Below are 15,240 nucleotides of genomic sequence, written 5' to 3' on the forward strand. Positions count from 1 at the left end.
ATGGTAATTGTCCTAAGGCTGTTGTAGCTTCCATTACTCTGAAAGTACCATTTCTTTCTAAAGGCATCCAAAGATAAAAAGTACAATTGAGGAGTGTTTTTCAAACTCGAAAGAAGGGGAAAAGTCATGTTAACAAAAATCACTGGGAAAGGAATACTAAACAGTTCTGACTGCAAATTTTGCTTTCCTGTTACATGTGCCAAAAGATACCGAAATCAATGTGAACTGCATGGGCTCAGATTTTTCTCTGTTTGAGTAGCTGCCCCTCTGAAGGCAAAGAGTAACTTTGGCTGGAAAATGATTTTATTTTCTGGTTGGAGCTCTGAATCCTGAGCAGAAATTCACCATTGTAATATTGGGGTTTTTTTCCTTTATACAGATATCTCCTTCCTGACTCACTTGCTGCTCTCCTCTAAAAAAGAATGGGTGAGAGGGCAGAAAAGGGAGGACAACTGAATAAAAAACCCTAACTATAAAAATGCAGGCTTCATGGTGAAACACTTAATTTCATTGAAAACACATTCTTGTTATTGGGAAGCAGCTCAGACTGTCTATTTTAGCCAGTCTTGAATAAACAGCTTATTCTTTTGAGCACTGGCTCATAGAGGTATATGCTCTGCAAAGAAGATTTTGATCTAATTTGTATTTGATGGGCTGGGAAGCTGTAAATGACCATATGCGTCATCTTGGGAGTGTTGTAGCTTTATGCAGTGCTCGACTAGACGAAGGATCCATTAGTGACCCAACGGAGGTGTTTTAGAGCAGGCAAGGAGAACTCTCTAAACACCATCTGCTCGTTCTGTTGCTTGTAAAACGATGTCACATCTGCTGCTCTAAAAACATTATGCTGATCTCTCCTACAGTGCATGGCTGCTGCGCTCCTCAGCTCTGGAAAAAGGAGTCAGTGCCTCAGTACTGGGACAAGAGGTGTTAACTATGGATGAAATTGCACATGGCCTGCTTGGCTTTCACATCTTGCGACCGAACCATAAATGTCATGGAAAAAAAAAAAGGAAATTAAAGAGAGGATCCAGCACTCTGCATTTAACTGGTGAAGCTGGTTAAATACTTTGACTGTTAGTCTTTGCTGAGCTACATCTTGCCCCAGCTTGGCTGCTGCTCGTACAACTAATACTGTTGCATGCTTCAAGCCTAACATGGCTAAGTCTTCTCAGAGATTGAGAAGATATATTTGAGAGAGCTTAATTGGTGGAAAATGAGATTTGTCTTTGATTTCAGATGAAATGAGCTCAGAAGGTACTACCATTTCCTTTGGCCATCAGATTTTATAGCTTAGAGTATTTGGCTGCCTAACACCTATGAGGTGTTATAAAGCTAATTTACCTACCCTGGAAGCCCCAGGCGTACACAGTGGTGTATACATTTGCAATACTACTCATTACTACTATACCCAGAGTGATCATCTCATAATGGTGGTGTACAGGAAAACAGAGTTGGTATCAGAGGAGAGAGGTTATAATGATGCAATAGAAATCCTTGGAAGTACCGAGGAACAGCAGCCCCAGATAATTAAAGATTTAGTATTTGGCTTTCCACACCCAGATGCAATTGTTAGCATGTAAGATTCTTTCACAGTATTGCCAGACACAGGGACTGTTGTCAGGAATCTGCAGATGCAGGAAAAATAACAGAGTGAAGTTATTAAGGTGTATGTTGCTTGTAGTTCAGTGGCTATGCTCACTTCATACACTAATGAGTTTAAACTAGTAAGTCTTAAAATTGTTGTATTTGCCTGGTATATCTGAATGGTGAAAAGAAGTGAACACCATCTTCTGTCAATCAAGGTTATGGTAAAGGAATTAAACCATCCATTTTAATACTCATTTTGAGAAAAAAATTAGGCTACTGATGACCTGATGGTCACCTCCAATTTGCAAAGCAGCGGGGAACAAACTGTGCAGTGTCCTGTGGAATGCCATGGCAAGAAAGAGGCCAGGATGTCAGGAAAGGTGGCCATGTGACATTTTCCACTGCTGTATCAGACTCATAAAAGGCCCTAATGATATGCTCTGGGCATGTATAGCATGCTAAAGAATTGAAGCATCTGATGTAGTTCACTTTCTTACTTTCCTCTGATAACTTAGAGATACCACAGCTTCTCTATATCAGCTATTGAGGGTAGTTCTACATTGACCCACCTGTCTGAAAGACCAGTAACAGACCAGAAAATAGGACACTGTAAGAATTTTCAGGTTTTTGGCTGCTGGCTTAATCACTGACCTGGGCAAAACACCTCATTACCCTTTCCTTCTGGTCCCACCTCCTACTATTTATTTTTTAGCATATTGGATGCATGATTCAGTGAAACAATATATACTTTCCATTATAATGTATTTGAACCCAAATCTTTCTTGTAAACATCACTGTACTGTAAATAGAAATGAAAGATTTGGTATTCATCCAAGCACAAAGCAAATGCCTATTTTTACATCATGGTGGCAGGCTGGAAGGGCTGAAAGAGGATTCAAAACCTTGTACAAAAGAGCTTTGACCTAGAGCAACAAAATCTTGTCTGCTCTTTCAGCAAGATTCTCTTAGTACTTAGGTGCCCTAGAAAATGAGAACCTAGAAACTGCCCTAGAAACTTTCATTTAGAATGGGAGATTGGTTGCATTTTCTACTGCTGTGGAATTCTACCACGGCTTTTGCATGACAATCTTCCTCTCTTCTTACAGATTTTCTAGTTTTTGCAGAATATTCTGAGTTGGAAGGGAACCACAAGGATCTTTGAGTTCAACTCTTAAGAGAATGGCCCATATGGGGATCAAACCCCTTCATGCTTGTGAAGTTCAGGTGTGTGAGGCTGTGATTTCCAAAGATGCTTGTGCACCTTCAGGAAGCCATCTTTTGCTCAGACATTTGTCTTGCAAGAGACAAATAAACAGCAGGAATCCTCTTGGACAACAAATAATGATAGAGCAGAAATTAATATAATTTTCCTTGTTTGTGGTAATGTCTGTGACACTGTGCTTCAGTGACTACCTACAGGGTTCCTTAGGAATTAAGCAGCCTACCTGGGCTAGAGATAAACATGAACCTTTGAATCTTCTCAATATCCTATATAAATGTCTACTCTGGTTATATTTCTTCTTTACAATAGCTATTGTAATAATGACTTCTTGTGAGAGGAGTGAAAAAGGGTGTTATTCTACCTTGTGCTTCATTCATCAGCATTTTATAAAGATATCATCCTTTGTAGCAGGCAGTTGCCCCCTTCTGTCTCAAGGGCTATAGAAATTAAATCCTTTAGGGCATAGATTGCTTGAAATCAGAATAAGAATGAATACTTTGTTTTCGGCTGGTTTTGCTAGGGCTACTGGAGGGAATTGAATTGCCTGTATGGGGTCACAGTTTGGCCCTTGAGACTAAATCACACAGGACGGAGTATGACAGCACAATGACCCTCCAGGTGGCTGAAGTACCAGACTGAGCCAGGTGATGTCTAGGAAATAAGCAATTGCCATTGCATCTATCTTCACTGGTGCAGCTTTGCAGGTCCAGTAAATTATTCTCAGACTTGAAATTCAGCAAAGTGAAATGCAAGGTCCTACATCTGGATGAGAGCAATCCCAGGCACACCTGCAGGCTGGGCAGAGAGCTGATTGAGAGCAGCCCTGTGAGAAAGGCTTGGGGGTCATGGTTGGTAAAAACTCAATATGAGCTGGCAAAGTGTGCTCACAGCCCAGAAAAACAACTGTGTCCTGAGCTGCATCCAAAGGAGTGTGGGCAGCAGGTCAATGAGGGGATTCTGCCCTTCTGTTCTGCCCTTGTGGAACCCCACCACAGTGCTGCATCCAACTCTGGTGTGCCCATAAGAAGAACATAGAACTGTTGGAGCAAGTCCAGAGGGGCCATGAAGATGAAAAAAAGAGCTGGAGCACCTTTTTCTACAAAGACAGGCTGGGGAAACTGGGGCTGTTTAGCCTGGAGAAGAGAAGGTTGCATGGAGAGCTCACAGCAACTTTACAGCAACTGAAGAGGCTACAGGAAAGCTGCAGAGGGACTCATTGTGAACTGGACTGATAGTACAAGGAATACAGAGCAAAAACAAAGAGTGGAAATTTATTTTAGATATTAGGAAGAACTTCTTCACAGTGAAGGTGGTGAGACATTGGAACAGGCTGCCCAGGGAGACTGTCAATGCCTCAACCCTGGCAGTGTTCAAGATCTTGCCCCGTTGGGCAAGATCTTGAGCAGTGTGGTTTAGTGGAAGGTGTCCCTGCCCATGGTGGCAGGGATTTGGACTAGATAGCATTTAAGGTCCCTTCCACTCCTTAACATTCCTACTTCAGTTGGTCAGAGTCTGGTGCTAATAATGCCAAGGTTACAGGTTTGATCCCCTTGTGATTCTTCACTTAAGAGCTGGACTTGATAATCCTTGTGGATGCCTTCCAATGCAGAATATTCTGTGATCCAAATATAGATTAGGAGGATTATGAGGAGTATATGGCTCCATAAGCATGATAAATTCATGTGGAGCATGGCCAAGTTTCTGCCTCTCACCACCCGCCTTATTCTGTCTTAGTTTACAGTATGTGAAATCTTAACTTCCAAAATGTAGAAGTGACACTATCCCAGTCCAAGCTTGTTTTCTAAGACAGCCTCTGCAGATTAGTAAATCATTTGTTTTGATCAGGTTTGCTTGTATTTATTTTGTGTGATAATGACATGGTCTTAGATGAGGAAAGCACAATTCTTCAGGGGATGTATACATATAGTTGCAATGGTGAGGTCAAAAATTGTTTCTAAGACCTATTGTACACAGAATGTGTACTACCAGCAGTTAAATGTAGGATGGAAATATACAGCTCTTCTAAGAAAGAAATTGATTTCCTGTGACCAAGAAAAGTCAGTGTCTAATGTTGTGTTATATGGCTCCTTGTGTAGGCAAAAGTAGGTATGTAAAAATGAGACATAGCTGGAAATTTGATCCTCATTCATGTATTCCTGAAGTTACTGAAATGTAATTTTCAGGTTGATTCAAATCCTGAGGTGCTACAGACTTACTCAGGTCTGAAGTCAGACTCCTGTATGATTATTTAAGAATTAAATTTTAACCTGTATTTACTTCCTGGAACAGTAGTAGTGGTACATAAAGCTTTCCTGAAAGTATTGGTTACTTGGAACAAATGTATTTGAGATAAAAAATTTATTAAAAGATGCAGACTACTCTCCTTTCATACCTGGCTTTCTTTGAAACATACCCTAAGAAAAAAATATGTATTGTTTGGGTCCATCCACATTTCTCTCTGTATTGATCTGTCCTTTGACAGACTCTGACAAGCATGTCTTTCCAGTTCTTGGAAACTTTCCATTGTGTACAACCCTTTTCAGACATTTCCTGTATTTTCAGCCCACTGAACTGGTCATATCATTTCAGTCTGGGAGTATGACATAGTCTCAAGTTGCATACCCTCCACTACATTGGTGTGGATTCAGAGGTTTGCTTTCATTTAGTTTAGCATTTTCCTTTCCTGCTTGTTTGTCCAGTGACTTAAAATTTAGATCAGTACATAGAAATGAAAAATTATTTTATCCTGCTGGCCAGGTCACTAAAATATTTAGACCACATCAAGGTCATGTCCATTGTATTTTGGAATTGCTTTCTACCTATCACAATTCCCTTTATTAGTCACACAATGAAGCATCCCTTTTTTTTTTTTTTTTTTTTTCTTTTAGCTGTCCTCTGCATAACTCTACAGTGGCTGTTGGATTTTTGGTGAGATTTCATTTCAGCAGCTGCTGGTTTTGAACCAGTAAACACTTACTGCAGAAATGGAACATTTTGACCAGTTCTGAGAAGTCTAAAAGTTGAAAATCACTTTAGTGGGTCTGCATCCAATCAACTGTTGTACAGAGGTAGTTGTGGACACCTCAGGGGTCTTCAGAAAACATAATAGACAGGAGGAAATGTCACAGCATTCATCTTCTGAGTCACATTTTTTTCTATTAGGTGCAGCTTTTTTAATCTCAAACTTTCAGGCATATTCTTTCATGCTCTTCAGGATGTGTTATTATACCTCTCCTATCTAGTTTTTATATTTAAGTTAATATAATCTTATTATTTCTTTTTCTCAAAGATTATCTTCTGCACATAAATAATAACTTGGCAGCTGAAACACGGAACACTTTTAAGCAATGTTCTCTATGAGCATTCAAATGAACATTACATAACCAAGAACTTTTAAAATATCTTTACAATAATGACACCCAAGGCTATACCGTTATCCTTTTGCTCCTTGCTAGGCATGCTTCAGGTGAGGACTTAGTACTAAATAAATTACACTGAAGTCAAAGGTTTTGCATGTAGGAGACATGGATCTGTAGATGAGGCTGAACAGGTTTTGCTCTTGTATTTTCCCCTGCCATTTCTTTATTTTCTCATGTTGAGCTCCACAGTTGGAGGCATTGTTTGTTGAGGTAAAATGTCAGGTAACTACTGTGTTTAATTTAAATGACTAGGCTTAGTGCAGACTGATGCTTCAGCTGGAGTAGGCTGATGCCTACACTAACTGTGTGGAATTACAGAGCACTGGCAGTGTTTAGTCAGTCAGCACTCAATCGGGTGGAAGTTTCAATCTGTACATATAATCAAGTCCACTGGAAAAGATGCTCTGACAGATGCTTAATTGAAATCTGAAAAAAGCATATCCTGCCATGGGCTCAGACTGAAGCCTCTTCAGCCCTTTGTAGGACAGCTCTCATTGTGGAGCTTTGACACAACACAGTGTGCAAATTCTCTCTGTTTCATTACCTTTCACCTCTTCTTCCTCCAGATATCTTCGATAGATGGCAATTAAAACATCCAAGGACATAAAATCCTAAGCTCAGGTTGCTGAAGTTTGAATAAAATTCTTAAGACCAGGATGTTTTCCTATTTGCTACAGTCCTCTCTGAAATGAAATAATAACTTTTTGTTTCTTTGTTTTTAAACTTGAATAGACTTTTTAAAGAATAATGCAGTTGCAATAGCTCCCAGTTTAGCAACATCTGTGAACATGCGTTTAGTTTTAAGCAATAGTTCCTGGACCTTTATTGTTTTAGTGGAATTGCAAATACTACTCTGGAGACATACTAACTTATTATATTAATGCAAGGTTTGGCAGTTCAGGATTCCAGACTGTGCCATGCTAGCAAACAACAACCATTTCCCTTTGCTCTCCTTTATGGGCATAAATACCTCTTCCTCATCCAAAGAAAGAATCTCGTAAGAAAAAATTAAAAACATAAATATTTTTTACCAGACTGTAGAAGAAAGCTTCAACCTTTTTTTTTTTTTCTTCTTAAGGTTTTGGGGTTGCTGGGGTTGTTTTCAGCACATCAAAAATAGAAATTATTAACTGATATGTATTAATTCCAGGCACACAAACATTAGCAACACTTTTGGGATGTCAGAGCCCTCAGAAGTATTTAAACACAGTAATTGAGCATTCTTGTTTGGTGTAGAGGTACCTGACCAAGTTCTAAACTAGTGACCTTGAATACCTGAGTGGTCAGTCACAGAGCTCTCTTCACCCTTTTCTGAGGGTGCCTTGACTGCTCATATCAAGCTGACCTGGTTATACACATGCTTCATTGCAGTGCAGGAACAACCTTCTTGTAAAGCCATCTTCCAGACAACAAATGAAAAGGATTAGGAAATTTTATTCTGTTTTTCCTTCCTCCCATACCTTCTACAGCTGGTTTCTTGAGCTACTAAAAATAAACATTCCCTCTTTGTTCCCACCCTGCAGAAAAGTTTGTTTACATGATAAGAACCCGCACAAGAAGACAGAAACACTTTTCAAATAGTCATGCTAATGCATAAGTCCTTGTCATATATCACCCAAAGAAAATATTTGAGAGAGCTCACCATGCTTGTACTTCTAGGAAGAGACGCAGATTTTGTGGCTGGCATTCCTTTGCTTTGAGAAATCATAATTTCTACTGGCAAGCCAGGTCTTGTTCTGCATGAGACACCATTATCAAATGACCTGAGAGAGGGACTTGTATCCAGGGACAACGATTTCTCTAATTTGTGTGGTCGTGCTCCAGCCACGATGTCGTCACTTCTCAGGGTCTCTAAGTCTACTTCTTCATGGGTCTTCCCATGTAGAATGTTTTCAGGAGACTTTCTCTTAATATGAAAACCATCTAGGCTTCTCACACTGGATGGAAAAGTATTTTTCAGTTTAGCAGCTCGGTATGCCCTCAGGCTCATGGGATCAAGCACTCTGAAAGTAACTTCATTAATAAATTGAGAGAATTTGAGTTTAGCTTCTATTTTTTCTTCAACAACAGACAATGAACTTGATGATCCTTGACTCACCAAGCTCAAGTCAGATGTAGAGGAACTGCTTTTCTTGTGGGTCTTCTTCTGCCTCTGGATCTTTTGGCTTGTGTTTCCCACTTCTGCTGGATACAGAGAAGAGTGTTCCAGTCCGTGAGTTTTTTCACCCTCTTTCTGACAGTGCTTTGATCGATGGGGTCGATAGCCTTCATCCTTATTTTTGCTTTTAACAAAGCTTTTAGCTTCTGACCTTGTGCTGCCCTGTAACTCAAAGCTGTCCTCACTGGAGCTGCAGCGTTTTGAGTAACTGTTCATATTCAAATCTCCAGAGAGGGTCCTCTCTGCATCAGTTCCAACTTCTGGCGCACATGCAGTGGTGCATGCACTGCATGCTCTTTCTTCTTTCACCCTGCCACCCCCCTTTTGCTTGGCTGGTCTTCCAGGCACAGCACCCTCTGGCTTAACTGAGGAAATGGAGCCTTTTGACAGCAGCTCCATTTACTTTAGTGTCTGTGTGTCAAATATGTGCACTGAAAGAGGGATTCCCATAAATCCTCTAACTTGTAAGGCAACAGGCATATCTTTGGAAAGCATAACAATGAACCCACCACATTTTGTCCCATATGCACCCCGAATCATGCATATATTTCATCATTAATTCAATTGCAAATTCTCATCATTTTAATTAACCATACCAATGAAGAGAATCTATAGGACATACAAATTTTCCATGGTATTGAGTGTTCAGTGGATGAGCATGGGCTTTCATTGACCCAAAGCAACATATGATATATTCCTGTTTGTTGAACTGGAAATCAAACTACCATGATGTAGATCAATTCTCGCTAAGTAAAGTCTGGGCTGGTTCTGTTTCAGGGCTTTTTAAAATCCAATAGTAGAGAAGGTCATGCTATATTGTTCTAATGCTACTAGTGTTTGCTGTTCTATTAAAAAAGTTAGTGACAAATCTGCTAGATCTGCTACAAAAGCAAACCAAATGTGATTCGCACTTTCTACCTGCTTGTTTTTTGCCATAACTTTAATTCTAAAATAATTTTTAAAGGTTAGGATCCAAAGCAAGGTGCAATATTTCAACATTATCAATGAGCTTGGAGTAGTAAAGATAAGTTCTTTCAGTATCTTGTATATGAAGTTTTTATCATTTTTCACTGTCTTTATAGACAGGCAAGTCTGAACTGTGAAGTGAAGAATTTCTATTTTTGGTTTGTATATGCAGGAACCTGAGGACTAGTTTAAGTGAGATTAAAGACTATAGTCTGAATTTATAATCAATGTGGATATTTGTAGTGTCCTAATGATGTGTTGCCACAGGAAATGACCAGAGGAATGACTGAATGATAAATTTAAAAGGGTGCTTTTTTGGATTTTTTTTTTGCATCTCCTTCTTTTAGCATAAGGGTGAAAGCAAGTGATTTACCCCTTTTTGCATGGTGGGATTCAGACTCTGCTTACATTACTGTCAAATGCAGCAAGTGGAAAAAGAGAAGAGACTCACAAGCAGAAAACTGAGTGACCTCTCTTAAACACAAGAGCACATTTACAAATACCATGTATAGCTGAGAGGTCAACAGCATCTTGAGCTGAAAGGTAGTTACATGTGCTTTTGAAGCAGACATTTAGGTCCCTCATTACAAGGCACTTTACTTACTGCCTAGAATTTATTGTCTCCACTTTGGTAATTCCAACACTCATTTAAATCATAGTTCATAAAAGCTGCTGAAGTGTTGCAAATCTCTCAAATTAACACAGTAAGTACATTAATTTTGCAAATAACAGGGGAACATGAAGATCCTTTTAACACATCAGAAATCAATTGCTTTTACTGGAATTACTTTTTGAAATGCTTCCATATTTCTATGGGACTGTGCCATTCCATTGCATGCTACAAACATTATCCTGATCACAGAGATAATGTGGATAAAAATGCATAAATCGTGCTCACACAGTCTTGTTTTTGATTAATTTATGCCACTCTCACTTGAATGTGAATGCTAACACTTTAAAGGGCTGGGAAATGCTTTCAATTGTCAACAAAAAGATTTTCATGACCTTTTCAATGCAGTCAGGGAACAATACAACACTACTCCCTTCTTGCAAAGCCAGAATTCAGGGACTTTTCAGTATGTCCAATACAGACTTATATGAACTTAATGTAACTCTTGAAGCAAACAGGATTCTGAAATACACAGGATCTATGCTAATCCATCTTAGGTCTTTTGCCTTCCAGATCCATTAGAGCTTGGCAAAGTGTTAGTTCTGCAGTTTTAATGGACTTTATTAATAATGCCTGCTTCAGAAACAGAGAAAGCCTCACTGTTGAGCCAGAACCTGTAATGACTTGTACCTATTTGAACAAGAGCTTTTTAATTCATGAGAGATTGGACTCCTTTGTACATTAATAAAGCTATGTTAACTACAACCATAAATTCAGCTATCCATTGCTTATGTGCAAATTTTGAGGTATGAATTTAAAAAGTCTGTGTTACAGACAATAAAAACGGATCATATAATTCTTTTTTATTGTCAGAAAAGAGCTCTTTTGTTCAGAGAGATGTTTTTTGCATAGCAGTAAAATATATGTATAGGTGTAGATATAGATAAATGGTTATGGGTAATTTAGGTAAGGTGCATAACATTTGTGGGTGTCATACTTGTACTGCTTCTTTTCTTTTTTCAGGTGATTTCTGCTTAATAACTCTAGACATATGACACAGACATACCTGATTATTGAGAAAAAAATTATCCACAGCTGCAAAATGGAAAATAATTCTTAAATGATACAGATCTTTTCACATCAATCACTTTGAATCTTGGTCAGAACAAATGCTATCCAAGTTTGTAGTAACAGTAACTATTCTGTGTTCTCTCTTAAGTAAATTCACCAAAACATTCTCTAGAGACTAACAGAACTGCAGAAATTATTTCCATTATGTGTACAAATAGAGAATCTGACTATTAAAACAAAATATGCTTAAAAATCTGAATGTTTGATATATTGAACGTTTCAATAATTCATGTTCATTATTTATTTTCTGCATATTAAGTGACTTATTTTTTGAAGTGTTCAAGTTATTTTGCCTTATATATTTAAGTTGCTTTGAAGACATTGTGGATATAAGGAATTTCCTTTTCCAATGCAAGCAGGTGTGTCTGTGAATAGCAATACTTTTCTGCAGTAGTCTGGCCTGTACTCTTGAAATAAATAACTTCAGAGAGCTCAAATTCTTCTGTTATTTATGACTACAATATGCCTCAGCTAGGTGGATGCTTGCCAGATTACTAAATTCTTCTAAACCAGTCATATTAACAGTAACATAATCTTAAGAGAAAAAGCTACGCATTAATTTTGCCCGACTCTCGAAATGGAGGGCACCATTGTTGGACAAACAGTAAATACATAATTATGTATTAAACAGTAAATACATAATTATGTCTGTCTGTTTGTTGGACAAACAGACAGACATAAAACAGTATGTCTGTGCAAATCAAGTGAAAACTGTCTGACCTAAGGGACAGACTTCACTGTAAATAAGACTGGCCTTTATCAGCAGCTCTGCCATTGTCAAGTTTGTTGATCTTTGATCAAAACCTGAAATTTGGTCTGTAACTGGCATTAACTGGCCTTTAAATTAGGAAGGGACTGTAGTCTTCAAATTAGGAAAGGACTGTATTTTTCTATGCACTTCTGTGATACCAAATCCTTCATAATGTGACCCTGATCGAGGAGACATCTCCAGATACCATCAAGAGTCGCTCATAAGTGAAACATTTCTAGGGACACGAGTGGATACAGTTTGTAATTTTGTGTGTTGCAATGGCTAAGATGTTCTGTTCTATTTTAGTGTTGATATAAAAACACAGAGTGACACTGTAAACTAACTGTTGAATCTGGAACACTTATAAAGGAATAATAGTTAAGATAATAGTTTAAATGGGACTTTCATAATGACTTAGAATTGCATTTGACAAGATTGAAGCATTCAGGAATTTGTCTAGTAAACTTGTTCCTTAGGAAAACATCAGTATTTTTCTAAATTTAGGCTTCTTTATATTCTGAGTGTCATTTTACACAGACATTATTAGAAGCCTGCATATTTTGTATAAACATGGAACATAACAGAGTTACTTGCAAATATGATGATGCAATGGAATATTTCTACAGACTATTGACTGAAGATTTTAAAATAAAAGCTGAATTTTGTGGGAACTAAAAATTAAAAAAAGATTAAGTCCACCTTCCCTTTTAAATAATATCCCTGTTTTTTAATCTTCAGGAGATGTTAACTTTTGCTAATTGTATTAAAAGCAAGTACAAGCTATCTTGCATCTGCTGCAGGATGTTGTTATGACAACTAGAAGTTTTTTTGTGTAGAGTTGTGGAAGATGTGAACATTTTTGGGCCAAAAAGTAGACAATATTCAACAGTTTTAGTACTAAGTTTTTCTGTATCTAGAAGTATGTCTTGATACATGAACAAGAATATCTTCAGCAGATTATCTATCATAAAAAAACCAAATGTGTATAAAGGTTTTTTTGCATTTTGAGATTCATAAGAAACTTTTAAGTTATTATTAAAACAAAAAAGTAAATCTGATTTTTAAACAATATTGAGGTTTATTTTAATTGCAAATAAGTCTGGTTCCAGAGCCTTTTAGAGTCAGTGAGTAGACTCCAATATTTTGGATGAATAGTAACCGTGTTTTCTGCGCTGTTTCTGTTGAAGGAAAGAATGAGTTTTCCATTATAATGGTGTGTATTTCCTGTATTTGTGTTCCTAGTTCTCTTTTAACTTCTTAACTATTCAGAAATATTGCCTAAGAGCCAGGGTCAAACTCACTAGAATTTGTCGGAATGGCACTCAGTTCAAAGTTCTCAGTTTGCCCTGAAGATATTTACATCCCTCAGCAGATACTCCACTCTTAAAATAACTACATCCCAACTCTCCCAGTGCCTATTCTTGCTCAGATGTACTCTTGCCTCCTGCCTTAAATGAAAATTTTATCACATCTTATCCAGTCCTCTTCACACTTCATGCAGTTAATTTTGAAGTGTTTTATGGACCTTCCAGTTTTGCACTTCAGTTTACCCCTTTAAATAATACAGATGTTCTCTGGATTTTCTTCCAACAGATGGCTTCCTTTTCTCTTTTTTTCTGCAATGGTTGTCAAATACAAATTTGCTTTCATTATAAGGTTGCCTACACCAGTTTCATCATCAAGACAGTGTTTCCTTAAATTCTTCTCAGCATTACTCTATACAGTTGTTCTCCAGAAATTCTACCACATTTTCAAATTAATAATTATCTATTTCTAGGATGCTAGGCCTCACACAGCAAAAATTCAATTTCACTGAATATTACTTTCACTATTTCTGTTTCCTTTTGGAACAAAAAATTTCAAATGGAGTGGAGATGTAGTCAGTGTTATATGTATTGGTTTTACCTCACTAGATTCTGCTTGAAAGTGTTTCAGCCCTAAGGAGACTTTAAGCAGACATTTGCTCTGAGTCTGTAAGATTTAGCTGTCTTCAGGACCAGTAGAATGAAAATTCAGTTCTTTTATTTTAATGCATGACTTCTTATAGGAAAAAGTTAGAATGGGTTTTTCCTTTCTCTATCTAGATTTCTAACATGGTATGAAAACCAGAAAATTGGACCAGTACTGCCACCATTAAATCAGTCTGGATTCTTAAGAAAGGTTTTGTTGGTATGAAAAGGAGGTGAAAAGCTACTGTGGTGTCTTAAAGAACAGTGACTTCTGTTTCTATGTGGGAATCAGCATGGTGAACAGTGTCTACATTCAGCCTTGAATCTAAATCTAAAGATATAATGGATCTAAATTGCTCTAAATTCTCATTAATCAACCTCTCTACCATGATGAGTAAAACATTTATCTGTTTTACAGTTACAGGGTGACTAAACTAAAAGCAACAAATTGCTGTGTCATCTTTCTTGTCAACATCCATAAGTCTGATTCATTTAATTTATAGCTGTATTCTAGAAAGAGCTGTGATAGGCCTGTAAGAAGTGCTGAGCATTAGAGAATAGATGGTTTTTTGGTATACATCCTGCATCACCCTGAAAACAGAGCCACTGCTCTCTGGCAAATGCTACAGCTGCAGTAAAATTAGAGACAGACACCCAACTAAAACACAAGCTATATTTATAGCTTTAAAAATAAATGAAAAATTAAAGAGAAAAATGCAAGCACAAAATGTTTTAATATACCAATTTTTTTCAATTCCAGCACAGCATTCCATTGGACACAGGCCCTTGCTGCATTCAAGATCATCCTGTCAGAGCAGCTTCCATCACTGAGCAAGCAGCCAAATCAGAATCAGTTGTAAGATGTTGGCTGTTGTATTGGCTGCTCCCTGGCAGTATAAAATGGCACTGTGGACACAAGTTACTGTGCACATCTTTAAAGTTTTTCAAAGATATACACAAGATACTTATGGCAACAGCTAATGACATTTGGCTACCCTTAATTGCCAAAGGCCTTTTTCTCTCCCAGGAAGAGAAATTTTACTCTTGCTGAGAAAAGCCAGAAAAATGAAGCTGCAGACTGTATCTTTTTTCAAGTGTTTTAAGTGATCTTTTATTTATCCACAGTCCAAAAAATGGACTGCTTGGAAGAGAGGAATACAAAAAGTTATGAGGCTGATCTACAGTGTGAGGAATGGATTAGTGGTCTAGTTAAGCCAAGCTTAAGAGCATAAACACTAGAGCTTTTCCTTCATGTTGGAATTTCTCAGCACTAAAAAGCTTGTGATATTACCTGCCTGATAAATTTTTGTCCCCATCCAAGAGAGATAGAGCTTCCTAGCTAGAAGAAGTTAATAGCATCTGTGAATAACAGTTATAACAGAATACAGTTGTGTATCAGATTTGTGTTTAAATGACCAACCGCGGCTGCGTACCTTGACTGAGA

The 15,240-nt window shown here is 37.7% G+C and overlaps 1 protein-coding gene across 10 annotated transcripts in view; it reads right to left on the reverse strand.

Moving 5' to 3' along the window:
• BEGAIN (brain enriched guanylate kinase associated) overlaps positions 1 to 15,240 on the reverse strand; it is a 158,818-nt gene that overhangs the window by 140,339 nt on the left and 3,239 nt on the right. For 5 of the 10 annotated variants that reach the window (XM_038137986.1, XM_038137987.1, XM_038137985.1 and 2 more), the window contains exon 2: positions 15,230 to 15,240. This exon is cut by the window's right edge. The exons of 2 other annotated variants lie outside the window; for them this stretch is intronic. In XM_038137986.1, coding sequence (XP_037993914.1) covers positions 15,230 to 15,240 — 11 coding nt within the window. Of the gene's footprint in view, positions 1 to 7,873; positions 9,358 to 15,229 lie in introns of those variants that run through there. 3 more of the 10 variants (XM_038137983.1, XM_038137981.1, XM_038137982.1) reach the window with 2 other exon arrangements.

The sequence above is a fragment of the Motacilla alba genome, chromosome 5 (genome assembly GCF_015832195.1).
Source record: "Motacilla alba alba isolate MOTALB_02 chromosome 5, Motacilla_alba_V1.0_pri, whole genome shotgun sequence".
NCBI classification, from domain to species: domain Eukaryota; kingdom Metazoa; phylum Chordata; class Aves; order Passeriformes; family Motacillidae; genus Motacilla; species Motacilla alba.